This window comes from Trypanosoma melophagium (genome assembly GCF_022059095.1).
Source record: "Trypanosoma melophagium isolate St. Kilda chromosome Unknown ctg17segment0, whole genome shotgun sequence".
Classification (NCBI taxonomy): Eukaryota; Euglenozoa; class Kinetoplastea; order Trypanosomatida; family Trypanosomatidae; genus Trypanosoma; species Trypanosoma melophagium.
In genome coordinates this window covers 295880-312619 of record NW_027125145.1, presented here as the reverse complement: position 1 = coordinate 312619, position 16740 = coordinate 295880, and the positions used below count along the sequence as shown (strand labels likewise).

The window sequence follows — 16740 nt, the reverse complement described above, 5'->3', positions numbered from 1 at the left end:
AAACAAGTAAATGAAATAAAAAAAACAAGAAAATAGGGAGTTTTACTACCCTTTTAAGAGAAAAAAATATTTTATTTATTTCCTTTTCTCTTATTCTTCCATTTTTTTTTGATTTTATTTTCCAATCAAGAAAGAAAGAGTGCTAGGAAGAAGTCACTATTGCGATAGATTGTCAATCGCGATAACTGTTATTAATTGTCATCGCAACATTATCACCTTATTCTTTTTCATTTTCAGAAAAAATAAAGTAGCCTTTTTCTTCTTCCCTCTTTTTTCGAAGGTACTCCTTTTGTTGTTCTACTGTTGTCGTAATGACACGCAAAAACTCTTGTTTCTTGTTTTCATCACGTGAGAGTTCGTACAGATGGTAATCTTCTGCTTCTCCAAAGTTAGTCAATGCACGCCAGTAATCATTCCACAAGTGGTTTAAACCACAACGCAACAAACGACGATAAAAAGGAATACACTGCGGTTCTGACGTCCTTGTTTCTATCTCACGATTTACATCAAAACATTTCATCAGATCCATCCGATAATTTGTACAGTTATTGTGAAGTGCCGCATTCTGTAAAAGGGCATCTTGATTTTCTTTGGAACTCATACAAGCAACATAGGCTCGATGTGTAGAGCGGCATGTTTTCTCATTTATTCCATTTTTAGTGTTGATCTCATGGCGATTATCATCATGTTCAATCAAGTGATGTTTTTCTAAACACCTTGTATACTCGTCCAATTGTTTGTGGCACATATACGCATTAAGGTTCTGGCGCAGCATAAAAGAGTTGTGCTCCTCCTCCACAGCAGGATCAGCATCAATGCCACGATCTGCAATAGCCGCGTTCTGTTCCTCCCGCCACTTATCAAAGAGATCCATAGAAAACTGCGAGTGCTTCGCCGGTGTGGTCATAGGGCGCCATACGGCAGAGGACATTGCAGAGAACAAATTGATCCCACACAGCAGCGGGCTTTTTTTTTGTGTGTGTGGCCAAGAAAGAATAAAGAATAAAAAATAAAAGGATGCAAGTAAACATTTCAGCAAAAATAATAATAATAATAAACCCAGACTCACGCATTTGGAGGCCAAGCGAAAACACACACACAGAAAGGAATAAAAAAAAAACAGGTTCCATAACAAAAGAACCTAAATAATGGAACAAAGAAAAAAAAACGTAATGGTGCATAAATTGCTCCCCAATGGTCTCCCCCCGGCGGGACTCGCCCCGCTGTTTTGCCGCTGCCAATAATGAAAAAAAAGCGACAGAAGCGCCACAGAAGAGGCGAGAAAACATGCACAAAGGGGTGATCCTAACAGAGACCTCAGTTATTCCCACACACACGACCCATATCATAAAAGATATTACTTACGTGCTGGGGCGCCCTGCTTGCCGCGGGCCTGAGGTGCCTTTTTCTCGCTGCGCTGCTTACCGCCCTGCTGACGGCTGCCCCCCTCCTTCTTGGTGGGACGGGCACCGCGTTGCTGCTGCGACTTCTGCTGCTGCGGCTTACGAGCACCGCCCTTCTGCGCACCGCCGCGCTGAGGTGCACTCTTCTGGGCGGCGGCACCGCGGGCACCCTTCTGCTGAACGGCAGCCTTCGCCGCACCGCGGCCAGCAGCGCCCTTCACGTTCTTCACCTTCTTTGCGCGGGGCTTCTTGCCAGTCTTGATGCGGACCATACCCTTCTCAATAGCGAGGTGGTTGATGGCGTGGTCAGACTCGCCCTGGCAGCGGAGGTAACCGGCGATGCAGAACGTCGTCGTGGTGCCATCGATCACACCGTTGGGATCCACGTTGGCGATGGCGATCTGCACGGCAGAGTGGTCGTACGACGTAATAAGGCTGTTTGTCGCGCTGCACTTGCGTGGAATGTACAGGTCCACGTTAACGCCCTCCTCGTTGAAGGTTCCGATGGTCGTCATTGTTAAAAAAAAAAACGCTGAGAAGTAATGGGGTAAGCCACACCTAGGTATTAAATTACAAGACGTATGTATATGAGAAAGAGAGAAAAAAAAAGGAAAAAAATCTGAAACAAACGTCGGCAAAAAGAAGAGCAAAGAAAAATATAATGCAAATATGGTCGAAACACCTCTCTTAGCGAATAAATAATAAAAAAAAAACAGAAAAAAGTAGTAGATAGGTTTATCACGCTGCTCTCACCCTTCAGAAGATTAAGAAAGATAAAAAACAGCTTCCATGTCTTTACACCTTTAATGGAGACTGAAATACCCTAGGCCTTGTTCTGGGAACGGGGTGCACGCTTTCCCTGCTGGGGACGAGCATTGGGAGCCTTACCGCCCTGCTGACGGCTGCCCCCCTCCTTCTTGGTGGGACGGGCACCGCGTTGCTGCTGCGACTTCTGCTGCTGCGGCTTACGAGCACCGCCCTTCTGCGCACCGCCGCGCTGAGGTGCACTCTTCTGGGCGGCGGCACCGCGGGCACCCTTCTGCTGAACGGCAGCCTTCGCCGCACCGCGGCCAGCAGCGCCCTTCACGTTCTTCACCTTCTTTGCGCGGGGCTTCTTGCCAGTCTTGATGCGGACCATACCCTTCTCAATAGCGAGGTGGTTGATGGCGTGGTCAGACTCGCCCTGGCAGCGGAGGTAACCGGCGATGCAGAACGTCGTCGTGGTGCCATCGATCACACCGTTGGGATCCACGTTGGCGATGGCGATCTGCACGGCAGAGTGGTCGTACGACGTAATAAGGCTGTTTGTCGCGCTGCACTTGCGTGGAATGTACAGGTCCACGTTAACGCCCTCCTCGTTGAAGGTTCCGATGGTCGCCATTGTGAGAAGCGTGAATAAAGCCCTTTTTTTTATATTAGTTTTGCAAAAAGAAAGAGAAAAAAACAATAAAAAATAGAAGGTCGTGAGAAAATTTCTGTATATATGTATTGTCTTACAGGCAGATACAAGATTGAACATTGACATAGATGAAGGTAAAAATAAAAGGCAACAAGTCTTCTGCAGATAGAAAAATAGAGAGATAGCTATGGAAAAGCAATACCCGATATAAATCCAGAAATAGAAGCATACACCACAAAAAAAATAGCATCTTGCTTCCTCCAAAAAAGAACTATTTCCCCCTACTTGACTCTTTCTTAATTCGCCCTATTTGCCTTCCACTTTTCTCACTTTTTTGTTTCATCACTAAAGGTGAACTTATTCAGAAGCGCATCAATAGATTCCGTGCCCTGCACTTGAGGTGAGACTACTGTTGGAATTGGTGGTGGTTGTGAAAAATAATACTGGACCGGTGGTTCTTCCGGTCCAGCAGTGGAGCTGTCAAAAGGAATTCCCATTACCACACCACTTGAATCACCATTCCCTTTATTTTGATCTCCACCACCGTCATTATTGTTGTTATTGCTGTAGAGTGTGGGCGGTCCTTGCAGTGGTGTCGACGAGTGGAATGCAGTTTCACCACCCAATAACCGCAATGCTGCCCGCAACCCACCCTCTGCTGCTGGCTTGTCGATTAAACCGGTTTCTTCCGCTACTCCAAGCAACAACCTGGCACGCTCATAGTACATTTCCATTCGCTGTCTTAGTTGGTATAAGAAAAAACGCCGGCTCTCAACGTCATCAATGGGAACTTCATCACCAACAGTAGCAATTATCTCCATCGCGGTAATATAACTTCGCGCTGCAACAAGAGGGCTGCCATCCGGAGTCTCTTCCACACGAGCACGGTCAATAAATTCCGACGCCTGTTTCATACGCTGTGTAAGTGTGGTCATCTTATTAAACAAATATATCAATAGAAAAATATATTTTTCTCTTTGTGTTCTTGCGCTAGTTCTTTTTTTGGTTCTTTCGCTCTTCACGTTTATCTTTTTGAGCTTGGAAATATATATCTATACTTACTTTGTTGTTCTGTTCTACAGAAGAAAAGAAAAAAATGAAAAAAAAAGATTTTATTTTAAAGCAACTCATTCTCATTTTATTCTCTCTTTGAATCAGTTCTGGAATAGGTTAACGACAAAGCACGAATGAAAAAAAAGAAAGAAAGAAGACAAAAAAAAAATAGTTCCCAATGGTCACTACGTATTCTCAACTCTGAAGCAATATAAAGAGTTCAGAACCTTTCTCTTGTAATTCAGCTGCAAGTGTTGCAGATAAACTACAAAAAAAGAAAAACATGGTAGGGAAACACAGAGGAAGATGCTTCATAAAGTACATACGGATTAATACCTCTCTACATATCATTGAAGATACAGTGTACACAAGAATTTTAACCCCCAAAAAACTCTTTACCTTTCTTTGTTTTGTTTGTTTCTTCCCTCATATAACTACACATAACCTTGCATATGACCACACACACACATACATACATACACACTCAGTTACATTGTACACGTGCAAATATTTATTATCCTTCTTTTTTCAATGCAATTTGTGGCGATGTGGATCAGCTTTATCTACCTTAATGCGCCTCTCAATTGATTTCATTTGTTTCCACGTGTATGGATCTACAACAGCTGTATCTGGTCTTTGCTTTAATAGGTTACCGTGAGAATTGCGCAGAGTTCCAAGTTTTTTCACTTGTCGTGTCAGAGTACCCGCCAACATTTCTCCCGCACATGCCAAACGCTGATCACCATTACCACTCGTTCCATCTTTTCCAGCCAATGAAACTGCGTCAGGAAGTTCTGGTAACATCCCTTGACGAATAAAATCACTTTTGTACATACTCATTTTCACATGTCCCTCATTATCAATCCGTCGAGTTACAGCACAATAAGGCTGTTCTGATCTAAAGATTGGAATGGGATTCGTATCATCATATATTGGATGTGGTTTTCCAACTGGTCTTTTCTTTCCTGCAAGTAGAGCGAGTAGTGCAGCTTTATCATCCATCGTTCCTATAAGATGCGCATTTGGAGAACCCTCAATACCCCGTGGTAATTGACTTGGATATGCCAGACTCTTATCACCGTATATCCAGGATGTACAGTAATAATCTGTTGGGGCACCTCCTATAGTTAAAAGCGGCCGCCGTGAGGCGAACAAATCCTCCTTCTGGTCTTTATCACCATTCTCCCGTGAGGGGTGTACTTTAGGGAGAAGCGACTCCCTCGATGTGATCTTCGGTGGCAACTCCGCCTCTGCCTGGAGGACTTCATCTGAGGCGGGAATGAGCAGAAAGTCGGGATCAAACGCGGCGGCGCGAGCCCCGGCGTACAACACCGTTTCAGCCTTTGGAACACGTCCACTGAGCGTGTAGTCGGTCTTGTACGTCGTGTTGGGATGGGCCCCGTCCGCGGTGTTGTGCCTCGTAAAGTCTGGTCGATAATAATCCCGTGCAAATGCCGAGGCAACGTCATGCTCACCACAGGCAGTCTGCAGCAATCCGGGAAGGTCCTTCACTCCTCGGTGGTGTCGCACATAGTCGCCCTGGTAGGTGGTGCCATAGCTCCCCGGCAGTGCGGGACCAAAACAGAATATCGGCCGATTGCGCACTTCCCCACTCACACCGCCGTCGTCCTCGCCCCCTCCGCCATCGCCAGTGCCAGCGCCTGCAGCATCGCGGTTGTAGTCGTAGTCGTAGCGTGTCATGTACAAGTTAAGCATGTTGGGTGACGGGTGTGGCGGCAGCTCCCGCTGCGGGTCCAATTTAACTATCGACATATACCGCTTTTCTTCTCTTGTTGAGTTTGTTTGTATTGTATTATTTTTTTTTCTTTCCTTCTTCCCTTGTACCTTGCCTACTTCCTATCCGTGATTATAGAGAGTTATTTTTTTCTTCTTCTTCTTCTTTGGTGTACGATGTACACTGTTCAACCACTGACGAATAAATACGAGTGTGCAAAATACTCCGTTTCTTCGCTTTCCAACCCCTAAAATTTCGGAAAAAACAAACAAACAAGAAAGTATAACAACAAAGAAAAAAAAGAATAATAAACAATTTATTTAAGCAGTTAAATATTGCTCTTTCTTTAAAGTTTTCCATTTAACCAAGTTAGGTTCTTCTTTTTGTCATTTTTGTTTCCTTCTCTCGCATCTTTCACTTTTCCTCTTTCGACAGACCAGAGCAACTCACCGTCAAATTATTAAGATGGTGGGGTCTGTTACAATACCTGGATACCCCCATTCTGGTTCAGCAACTGAACCACATGATACACACTTGTATCAAACTTACATTCTTTATTATCCGAAGCAGACATAGATGAATTATAATGATCTAAAGCAGGAAACATATTTTTGTACTTTCGAAATAGTTCAACCGCCTCCATCATTCGCTGCTGAGTATTAATCTCATAATACTTGAGAAAGGCAAGAGGTTGCTCTCTCTGTTCCTCAGCAGAGAAAATACCCATTTTCCAGTAAGCCACAGCTTTCAAAAAATCCGTGAAAACGAATGAATGAGAAAATTCACATGACTCAGTTCTCTGGATATCAACTTCAAGCTCTGATTGATTTTCAACCGTATGTCCTTCCACCATTTCCACTTTTACTCCTGCACCTTCATTCGGTTTTTCCTCCGTAGGCGAACAATTTTCACCATCATCCTCCTCTTTCTTCTCCTTCTCATCAACATCATCATTCTTCGCTTTATTATCATCACTATGCTCACCTTCACTTACATTCTCTATGGGTGACAAAGCAGTTACTTCTTGATTTTCTCTCACGTGCTCATCAAATCGCAGTGCAGTTCTCTCCTGATGCTCTCCAGAGTCTTCTCTGTCAGTGGTTGCAGGTGTGCCTGACTCATCCACACAAAGAGGTGGCGATGGATCAGTCTCTTTCATCCCACTTTCACTCCTCACATCCACAGCACCATCTGCATCGGAACCAGAACCAGCATCAAGAAAAACTTTAGGTGTCATTCCTCGCTCTCCTAAATCAGACTCCTCGGTTTCACAAACAGGAATTTTGTCACTCGGGATTTCCGGCACTCTTGTGCTAGGAAACTCTACTCCCTCTTCTTCTTCTTCAACTTTTACTCCTGCACCTTCATTCGGTTTTTCCTCCGTAGGCGAACAATTTTCACCATCATCCTCCTCTTTCTTCTCCTTCTCATCAACATCATCATTCTTCGCTTTATTATCATCATTATGCTCACCTTCACTTACATTCTCTATGGGTGACAAAGCAGTTACTTCTTGATTTTCTCCGACAGATTCCACAGCCTCTCCCTTGGGAGTACAGTGAAGGTCATCCACCCCGGAGAACAAAACCTGTAAATCGTTCTTTCCTTGAACATTACGAAGTGTGGTTGTGCGTACATCGTTGTCCAGCAAAACAACCAGAGATCCCATATGAACCCCAAGCACCATCGCTTCTCGACCTTCAAAGATCCTACCAGTTTTTCCCTTCAAATAATCACCATGCAATACACCGAACCGTGCAAGAACCTCCGGTGACGTATCACAATCCTGAGTAACACCAAATGAACCACAACATATTAACTTATCACCACGAAGAAAGAAACCTGGTGTACTCATGGTTATAATTCCATCCCTTGTATTTAATTGCGCACGGTAATTAGTTCCACGTGGAAAAAATTCCTCATGCAAAGCGAATGAACCGGTAGTAGATACTGTATTTACACCATCTTCTTTTTCTTTTTTCTCTAGTTGGTTCTCGGGTTGTTTACAGAAAGATTTCTGTTTTTCTCCTCTATTCACTGCATCATCACTGTGTAGAGAGTGCGGGAGTGCAGGGTATGGTATTGAAATATCTTTTTGACTCTCATATAAACCGTAAATCTCACACAGAGGACGTTCACCGTAGCAGTACAGTAATGGTTCGATGCAAAGAGGGTCATTACTCTCTTTTGCCGCAGAGGGTGAACCGTTATTTGCACCATCACAAGGTAATTGAATTACCCACGGTAATCCCCAGGCAACTCCCACAAATTGAACGTAGGCTGACCATAAAGATAAATAGTATACTTTGTTAGTAGAGACACCAAAGACATTCTGCAAAGCCGCTTGATCTAGAATAGGAGAATTCATGTAATCTTTACCAAGGGGTAAATTAAATGAAATGGAAATATTTCCATATTCGTTAATACTTGTTTTATAGTCCCATGAATAATATTGACACATTTCAGTAAAAGAAATTTGTAGGATAGGTGAAAAACGGAAAGCACAAAGACCATTTTCTGAATTTAAATGGGGTGTGGGTAGTAAAAACACATTCTTGTGCTCATCATACCCTAAAAAAATTGAAGTAAAATAATTCTCCATTCTATAATCTTTATCAGAATCTGCTCTTACAGTATAAAAGGGTAATTCTTCCTTGTTTTTATTGCGGTATTCATCTCGTAACCGCAACACAGATCCATGTAAAGGAAGTGCAGCATTTTCTATTCCATCCACATTTAATTCTCTGTTCCCGCCTTCCAATGTCATTTCTTTCTCAGTACCTTCATCATAAATACCCCTATCGGATGTGATTATACTATTCTTCTCATTGATGCTACTACCACTGTATGTACTAGCACTACTCACATAGCTTTCACTACAACTAGATCCCATAAACTCGCTCTCCTCATCCGTCTCTACGCTCTCCTCAGTAGGCCTATCACCCGACCACTTGGGCAGCAAAAAATATAACGCAGCAAATGGACCCTTTAAAAGAACGGCCTTCTTCTTTCTATCGTAGCCATTGAACGATAGATTAACGCAGAGTGGCATTATTTTTTTATTCTTCGCTTATGTCGATATATAGATGTGGGTATGTCCTTTTTTTTTTTATTTATTTCCACCAAGAGGGGAAAAATGCAACTAAAGGATAAAAAAAAACACATATATAACAAAAGGAGGAAGACTGTTATAATCTGCATATATAGAAACTCATACTATTTAGTTTATTATTTATTTTTTTTTCTCAGTGCCTCTTTTTTTTTCCTTTTTGGCGTCGTTGTTTTCTTGCTGAGTTGACGCATTCATGAGACAACTGTTGGGTCTATAAAACTCCTCACTTCATACACCGTCAGTAGTGTATTCTTCTTCTGATCAGCAGGCCAAAGTGATGGCCACGATATATATGTATATATGTGCCTTTTACTTCATTTACTTTCTCTTTGTTGAATGCAATTATTTCACTTATTCCCTTTTCGTTTCCTTTAAAGGGTTCATGATTCACGCGTGCGAGACAACATCCCAAGGAAAGAAAAAAGCAAAGAAAAAGAAAAAGCAAAGCAACAGTAAATAAAGAAAAAACAAGCAAAGAAAAAGTTTATTGTATATTTAATCTTTCCATCTCGGGCGATTGCCTTTCTGCCCATATTCAATTCAACGTACAAGTATGAATTATGTGATACACTACAGGAGCAGCAGTTTCAGAAACGAAAGTGGAACATATGGTAAGTGTGTAATTGTAAAACAACGGGAAAAAAAGGATACAAAACAGAAAAGTTCCTCCGGAAAGGATAGAAAGTAAGTAATGATAATGATAATAACAATAATAAGAATAAAAAACATAATATTCAATCCAGTATTTATTACCCTATTGGCAAAAAAAAAGATGAAAAACAACAAAAAAAACACACACACAGAAAGGAAGGTAATATTTGCTAATATGAGAGTAAAAAAAGAGCGATCTCAAGATGCCTTTCATATCTCATCAATAGCTACCCCCAAAATATTTTTCTTGTGGAGTGATATACTGATGATAATTACAAAAAGGAAAAGATGTAACAGGAAAAATAGTAACAATAAAACAGGAAAAAAAAACATTCGTTTGCTTTCTCATTCAAAATTAACAGAATGCATCTTTGGCAGGAAACACATACAAATAAGGAAAAAATTTATATTCTTTTTTGTATGGTTTGTATGCCATTGAATGTCATCTGCGCATTGCATAGAAAAGAACACATTCATTTTTGCGTCATGTGACTCTCCCCACATACCTCACCCTACAAAGTGCATAAAAGATGACGAAAGAAAATCCATCACCAAACTAAAAATAAGATAAATAACAGCAAGTAAAACAAGGAAATAATCACTGTCTAAAGTAAAAAAAAAAAAACAATTATATATGCGGTTTGATTCGGATACATTACTATCCTCTCTCTTCACTTTACTTGTGTGCTACGTTAGTAAGTATCTCTCATTATTGCAATAATGACCTGTTTCTAAACAGGTCTCACATAATTGTGAAAAACACCTCGTTTTATTTTATTTTATTTTTCTTTCTTGCACGATAATGAAGAGAATGAAATAATAAAGAAGGAAACAAAACGAAAAGAAAAAGAAAGAAAAACATTTATTTCTTCTTCTTTCATTCTATTGCTTCACCTGACATTTCTGCAACTCCGGTTGTTCGCCACCACCGCTACCACTGGAGGTTTTGTTGCTGTTCTTGCTGCTATTGCTGCCACCAGTGCAATTTCCCAAGAGCGGAAGATACACAGTAGGAATAGCAGCAGATGATGATGTAGATGTAGACACGCTCTTTTCTGTTTCAAGAGGCATACCACCCCCAATAACATTACTTCTACTACTGTCACTAGAACTACACTCACTCATCTGTACATCCTGTACGGCTCCTTTATGCAAAAATTCTCTCGCCTTTTGCATAAATTTTTTCTTGTCAATACGTTTCCATGGATGTAAAGGTTTGGATGTAGCATTAAATTCATAAACCGGAAACGAAAGACCTCCAAGATGAGAAGCGTATATGTGTTTGTCCTCCGGTGGTGTGTGGCTAACTACAACGCGATGAAACAAATCAAGACCTTCGTGCGCGCTACCCTTTGCAAATAATGAATGATGATGATTTTTCGGTGGCAAACTCCCATGCGACTCGACAACGGCGGTACGTGATGATGATGATGATATTGTATTGCTATTACTATTGGTACTCAAAAATACAGCGCCCTGTTCTTCTTCTTCACGAGCCATATCAATAAGGTATGATCTTAAATCTAGAATGTATTTATCTGTTGACTCAGAAGGATAAAGGGCATGCTCAAATTGCACAGACTGTTGTAATTGAAGACGTCTCGCAAGTTTTTTATTTTCTCCCTTCGTGGCCACCGCTCGTTGAGTCCTCGTACTGCCAGAGGAAGACAAGGACGCAGAAGAAGAAGAAGAGCTAGATGAAATCATAGACAATGATGAAGATAATGGTGTCTTGATATTGTTATTCGTATTTTGTAGTGTAACCTGGAGTGCTTCTTCAGCCATAGTACTAAGTTTTTGCTGCTGCTTAAAATTGTAGAATGTAGCACGATCGTACACACGTTGAATGACATGTTCCTCTACATAGTTACGTAATGCCTCCGCATGTGTGGTATCAAGTACAGAAAAGTCAGCGAGTGGTGACTTACTGCAGTAATCACGTTGTACCGCAAGGAGAATATGTTTCGGGTCACGGAAACGACTCATAGCAGAGGCGGTGTATGTGTTAAACACATGCTGATCAAGACTGGTGTCTGGCTCCCAGAGGTATCCCTCACACCCGCCAATATACCGCGTGTTATTTCGCAAATAGTACGCACACTCAAGACTTGCCATGAAGCATGCGTCAAAGACAATGGCCTCAAACTTCTTATCACCAAATATTGACGCAAGTTCATGGCATTGAAGTACCGTTCGGTTGCGTTCAAGTTCGAGGTGATCACCCATACCGTGGCCACCGTAAACAAAATAACTGCGACCGGGATCGTGCCAGCGATGCAGAAAGCGCTCGAGCATGTCTTGTCGATAACCGGCGACATTCTCGTAGTTCTTTAATGTATACTCTTGTCCATCAATGCGTGCCTCAAAGCTACCACCGTGGCTGTTAAAGGCAAGGATCGATAAATCCGTTACACTTTTTACCTTCTTCATTTGAAGAAACTTCCAGAAAGGCCATGCTGTTACATCATTAATGGAGCTAAAAAGCACAATCAAACGATTGCACCTACGCGACGCCTTAGCAGACATTGTTATATATATATATATATATATTATCTTTTTTTTATTAATGATAGTGTTTGCAGACTAATATAAATAAATAAAATGACACCAACGTCGTATTCACGTTTTGTTTTTGTTTTGCTAAACCTTCTTTCCCTTGTCTTCAAAATGTTTTTTTTTTCTTCCTTTCAAATAAATAAACGGTATTTGATAGAAAATACCTCTTTTCCTTTTCTTATATGTATTCTCTCTGTTTCTTCTTTCTGTTTTGTTTTCTTTTTTTTTTTTACACCTTTCTCTCTGTTGGTTTATATTTACAACCTCCCCCCGTTGCTCTTACTTTTCTTTGTGTTTTTTTATCTGTTAGAATAGATGTGTTTCCGCTGTTATTTCTCTATTTCCTTATAAATCCTTTTTTTTTTTTGCTCCCTTCTGCTCTCACGCTTGCTTTTTTACTTTACCTGTTTCTCTCTAGCAAGCCAAAAACAGATCCGTATGTTACTGGCGTCTGCTCTAGCTGTGGCTATTACTACTGCTTTTTCTTTGGCTTTACCTCCCTTTTTATTTAAAACCCGCTCTCAAAAGAACGCCTGGTTGTGGGATGTGGGGCGTAATGGTAAGGACAGTACTACTTCCGCTGCTATTGTTTTGTCGCCGCGAATAATACAGATACCTCACCCTTCTGCACCTTTCTCCACCTTCACATAAAAAAAAAAAAAGAAAAATGAAAAAATAGAAATCCTTTTATTTTCATCTAAATATTAAACGTCTATAAGAATTACTTAACACATGTTCAATTGACAACTTTTTTACCCCATTCCTCATTATTCTATTTCTTGTAACCCCCCCACACTCTTCCCCTAATCTCTTCTACCACCATCAGAACACTCCGACCAGTGCATTGAAAAAGCGGGGGCATGGAAAGGTTCGTTCGACAGTCGAATAGCGACGTTGAGAGCTGGAAAAACAACATTATCCAATTTGTTTATCCCTCCCTTTCTCTGTCACTCTCGATAGGTGAAGCAATTCAAAACAATAAAACAAAGAATCTATCTAGGAAGTATATATATATATATATATATATACTTAATTATTTATTTATTTATCCCCCTCACTCAATCAGACTCACACACACACGCCAATACACACAGAACAACCCCCCTCTATCTGATATAGACAAATTCCCTCTTGGGTGCTATGTATCCAGACAGCGTCCGTGTGAGTAGTACACCCGCTTCTCCATCGCCCGCAGTGCCTGCCGCATCAAACTCACTTCGCTGCTCACGCCGTGCAGCTCCAGTCGGTGCCGTTCTTCTGCCCGCTGTTGCCGCCGTCGTGATCGCCGCAGTACCGCCCGCAGCCGCCGCACTTCCGCCTCCCGCGCGGCCACAACCGACGCGTGTCGCTCCGCCTCCACCGCCGCCGCCGCCCGCCGCTCGTCCAACTCCCGCCGCAACCGCCGCAGCAAAAAAACGGAGTCGTCGCCGCGGCGGTCCGTCGCCCGCTGCATGTCCAGCGCGTGTCGCCGGCGCTCCGCCTGCATCGCGGCGTTTGTCTCCGCCACGGCAACCCGCAACGCCTCCACTGTCCCCCGCAGTCCGCGCTGCTCAATCTGCGCACCGTGGCGGTAGCGGATAAGATCGGCAAGAGTCGTCTGGTGTAGTTTTTGGAGACGGGCGATGGTAGAGAGGTGTTCAGACACAATCTCCGCATGAGACCGTGTACGCTCACGCTCCTCGCCTACACGTTTTGCGCGCTCATGCTCATACATAGAACGCTGCGCATCTAACTGCTCTTGCAGCATACGTACTTCCTCCCTCAGGGCGGAGACAAGGTTAGAAGATGGTGAGGTTTGTAATAACATCTCCGGTAGTGCCGTATTCGTTTCAACAAATGAGACATTCCCTTCCCCAGATGAATGCTGAACACGTGCAGCCTGTCGCAAGCTCATTGTTCCACCATCGGCACCGGTACTGCTGCTACTTCCACTTTGGTTTTTACGCTGCTTAGGAGGTGTGGATGTATTATTTTTACCTACAGAAGTAGAGCGTGGTTGATTCTTCTCGTTACTATGGAATGAACGAGATCTACCAGTTGCAGGAGCAGCAGCAGCAGAAGTACCAAGGCTCCCACCAGTGGCTACAGCAGACCCTTCATTTCGAGTTTTATGTAGCTGCAGGAATGAAGCAATTCGCATACGATCATCTTCAGCCTGTGCGTGAAGAACCGTATTCTCATATAATAATCGATTTGCCCTCTCTCTCTCTTCTTGTAGCATGAGACGATTCTCTGAAAGTTCGTGCTCCAAATCAACTATTTTTTTTTCTTTCTCACTGACTTCCATACGTAGCCGCTGTGCTTCCTCATATTCTGGCTTGACAGACTCATCAATGCGCTGGAGTAAGGCCAATTTCTCTTCATCATGGTCCCGTATTGTTTGCAGTAACATTCGCACATAATCTTCACCAATCACGGCCCCCTCTCCGAGTTGTGACACAGGGGACGCCATTAGAGTTTTACGACAGCTATCGATCTCCACACCGCTTCGAGGGTCAGAAGTTGATAAATGCTTTTTATGATGATGATCCCACATAAGCAAATAAAAAGAAAAAAGAAAAACAAGAAATTGTAAAATTCTTCTTCATCTGATGCCAGAAACCAATACACTAGAAGGCAAAACAAATGAAGGAAGAAAAAGAAAATGCACCAAGTAAATAATCCCCCCCCCCCCCCCCCCCAAAAAAAAAGAAAAATAGGAATAAAAACAAGAATTCCGTACTTGTTCTGTTCTTTTTTCTTTCTGCATCACGATTATTTTTTTTTTCTGCTGTTTTTTTTTTTGTGTGTGTGTTTATGTATGGGGGAGTTTTCTTCCTTCTGTTTTCAATATCCTTCTTTCTCAGTATTTTTCCTCCCTTGCTTCTCATTCTTGTTAATTTATTTCATGATTATTCCGTACATACCCCAATGTAGCCGTGACGATCTGCATTATAAGGTTCCAATAAGAATCGAGCAAACTTTTGCAGTGCCGGAACCCCACGCACTTCATCACTCAAAAGCGGCATTTTTACAACATGGAAATCCTCATATAGGGCATCTATTTGTGCCAAATACTTCGCCTGTATCTTTTGTCGTGCCTCGCACATACGACATTTGGGCTCATTGGATGGTTTCAACACAAGTTGATTCACAACAATGCTATCGCAACTAATGTCATACTTCATTAACTCTTGCACCAGACGCTCAGTCTCATAGACACTCAAAAATTCTGGAATACAGACACAAACAAAAGCAGTTTTTTCAGCATCAGTAAACTGTCGCTGAACCTCCTGCACACTTTCACGCCATCTCTTAAAGGCAGGTATCATGGAAGAAATATCTCCCACATTTCCGTGTAATGATGGTGACGATGTGTTGCTGGTAGTTGAGGAAGATAACAGACTACCCGCTGTCTGAATCAATGGGAGAAGCCCTTGTACAGCGGACAACTTGTCTATTGTGGAATTTAATGTTTGTGGTAGTGCTAAAAGACGCAGGGTGTGACCGGTCGGTGCGGTATCAAAGATTACCACATCATAAGATAGATGCTGTACAGCACGGAGGATTTCTGCAAAGACAGAGAGCTCATCTATACCTGGAAGTGTACTTGCAGCTTCCTTTAGGATATTTCCAAGCGCTGCAAAGGGTGAAGAAGCACTATCCCCTGCACCCCCAAAAAAGGCGGCGAGTTCCCCATGCGTAAAGTTTGTCGGATCAACCTCCATAGCCGAAAGCGACTCCTCCATTCCCTTCACGGGAGTTGGTGTCTTGCCAAATCGTTGCGCAAAGGCATCACTCAAGTTGTGTGCGGGATCTGTAGATAGCAGCAGCACACGTCGCGGGCGGGTGGACTGCGTGGAGGCGTCGTACACCGGCGTGGAGGCGAAGAGGGTGGCGAGGGCGCATGAAGTTGTGGTCTTCCCAACGCCGCCCTTCCCGCCCACGAAGATCCACTGGAACCCGGACCCCAGCAACTCCTTCAGCGATGGGGCGAGGGACATGAGAACGGCAATAGAGATATAGTTAGTTAGATATTTAGATATATGGGAAGGTTGAAAAGAGAAAGTCGACTGCCAGACAGCTGGTATCTACGGACGTCCACCAGGTGAGATAAGGTCTTCAATGATGAGAGTAAAAAAAGTTAGGGAAGAGAAAAGGCAAAAAAAAGAAACGAAAAGAAAAGAAAGGGTGGCATCATTTTTTTTTTTTACGAGAAAGAATATAAAAGTAACCCTTCGGTTATTATAAAAATGCAAGCTGAATGAAACCCATAATAGCGGTTCCAAGACCCGTAAAAGTTTTTGCCACCGCCACAACGGCACCACGATTAGAGTGGAACTCACTCAACACAGTTACAGCCGCGCCAAGATCAAACATCATAGCACCTGCACCTATCAATCCATTAAATACGCACAACATTACCAAATTTGCACTAATAACATTTGCAAATACCAGTGCAAAACATAATGAACCAATAGGTAACAATATCATAGCGAGAATGTAAATAGGACGCGGTCCAAGCCAGTCGTACAGTATACCATATGGAAGAGCAACATAACAAAAAACGAGTCCCACCGTGTTAACTGATGAGAGAGCATCTTGAGTTAAATTATATTTTCGTTGCAAATCACCGCTAAAGAGGTTAAAACCAAATACAATAGAACAACCGATGGAACTGAAAACGGCCATGGCAAGAGATGCGAATCGACGAGACTCATTAAGGGGGGCCAAACGACGGTCGATAGAAAGAGCCTCCACATGAACAGCATCTGGCGAACCGTCATCAGTTATAATATCAGCAACCGGAGAGCTTTCATTTGATGGTTGATTATACGACATGGTGTCCACA

The 16740-nt window shown here is 42.6% G+C and overlaps 10 protein-coding genes across 10 annotated transcripts; all 10 read right to left on the bottom strand.

Moving 5' to 3' along the window:
* Positions 1 to 217: 217 nt before the first annotated feature.
* Positions 218 to 931, bottom strand: LSM04_005707 (uncharacterized protein; the record flags this gene model as incomplete). The annotated part of the gene is made up of 1 exon (XM_067334384.1): positions 218 to 931. The coding sequence occupies one exon, from the start codon at positions 929 to 931 to the stop codon at positions 218 to 220; it is 714 nt and encodes a 237-aa protein (XP_067193357.1).
* Positions 932 to 1357: 426 nt separating this feature from the next.
* Positions 1358 to 1918, bottom strand: LSM04_001071 (Ribosomal protein S21e; the record flags this gene model as incomplete). Its single annotated transcript, XM_067334383.1, has 1 exon — positions 1358 to 1918. One exon carries the CDS (start codon positions 1916 to 1918, stop codon positions 1358 to 1360), a length of 561 nt encoding a protein of 186 aa, XP_067193270.1.
* A 308-nt stretch (positions 1919 to 2226) lies between these two features.
* LSM04_008391 (Ribosomal protein S21e) lies at positions 2227 to 2784 on the bottom strand (the record flags this gene model as incomplete). Its single annotated transcript, XM_067334382.1, has 1 exon — positions 2227 to 2784. One exon carries the CDS (start codon positions 2782 to 2784, stop codon positions 2227 to 2229), a length of 558 nt encoding a protein of 185 aa, XP_067193418.1.
* A 344-nt stretch (positions 2785 to 3128) lies between these two features.
* LSM04_008548 (uncharacterized protein) lies at positions 3129 to 3737 on the bottom strand (the record flags this gene model as incomplete). Its single annotated transcript, XM_067334379.1, has 1 exon — positions 3129 to 3737. The coding sequence occupies one exon, from the start codon at positions 3735 to 3737 to the stop codon at positions 3129 to 3131; it is 609 nt and encodes a 202-aa protein (XP_067193424.1).
* Positions 3738 to 4383: 646 nt separating this feature from the next.
* On the bottom strand, positions 4384 to 5628 carry LSM04_005442 (uncharacterized protein; the record flags this gene model as incomplete). The annotated part of the gene is made up of 1 exon (XM_067334378.1): positions 4384 to 5628. The coding sequence occupies one exon, from the start codon at positions 5626 to 5628 to the stop codon at positions 4384 to 4386; it is 1245 nt and encodes a 414-aa protein (XP_067193353.1).
* A 440-nt stretch (positions 5629 to 6068) lies between these two features.
* Positions 6069 to 8642, bottom strand: LSM04_007281 (uncharacterized protein; the record flags this gene model as incomplete). The annotated part of the gene is made up of 1 exon (XM_067334377.1): positions 6069 to 8642. The coding sequence occupies one exon, from the start codon at positions 8640 to 8642 to the stop codon at positions 6069 to 6071; it is 2574 nt and encodes an 857-aa protein (XP_067193400.1).
* Positions 8643 to 10235: 1593 nt separating this feature from the next.
* LSM04_006352 (Peptidase C11) lies at positions 10236 to 11879 on the bottom strand (the record flags this gene model as incomplete). Its single annotated transcript, XM_067334376.1, has 1 exon — positions 10236 to 11879. The coding sequence occupies one exon, from the start codon at positions 11877 to 11879 to the stop codon at positions 10236 to 10238; it is 1644 nt and encodes a 547-aa protein (XP_067193378.1).
* Positions 11880 to 13047: 1168 nt separating this feature from the next.
* LSM04_002033 (uncharacterized protein) lies at positions 13048 to 14445 on the bottom strand (the record flags this gene model as incomplete). The annotated part of the gene is made up of 1 exon (XM_067334375.1): positions 13048 to 14445. The coding sequence occupies one exon, from the start codon at positions 14443 to 14445 to the stop codon at positions 13048 to 13050; it is 1398 nt and encodes a 465-aa protein (XP_067193291.1).
* Positions 14446 to 14800: 355 nt separating this feature from the next.
* LSM04_009541 (Anion-transporting ATPase-like domain) lies at positions 14801 to 15892 on the bottom strand (the record flags this gene model as incomplete). The annotated part of the gene is made up of 1 exon (XM_067334374.1): positions 14801 to 15892. The coding sequence occupies one exon, from the start codon at positions 15890 to 15892 to the stop codon at positions 14801 to 14803; it is 1092 nt and encodes a 363-aa protein (XP_067193443.1).
* Positions 15893 to 16133: 241 nt separating this feature from the next.
* LSM04_002310 (Major facilitator superfamily) lies at positions 16134 to 16730 on the bottom strand (the record flags this gene model as incomplete). The annotated part of the gene is made up of 1 exon (XM_067334373.1): positions 16134 to 16730. The coding sequence occupies one exon, from the start codon at positions 16728 to 16730 to the stop codon at positions 16134 to 16136; it is 597 nt and encodes a 198-aa protein (XP_067193296.1).
* Positions 16731 to 16740: the final 10 nt, after the last annotated feature.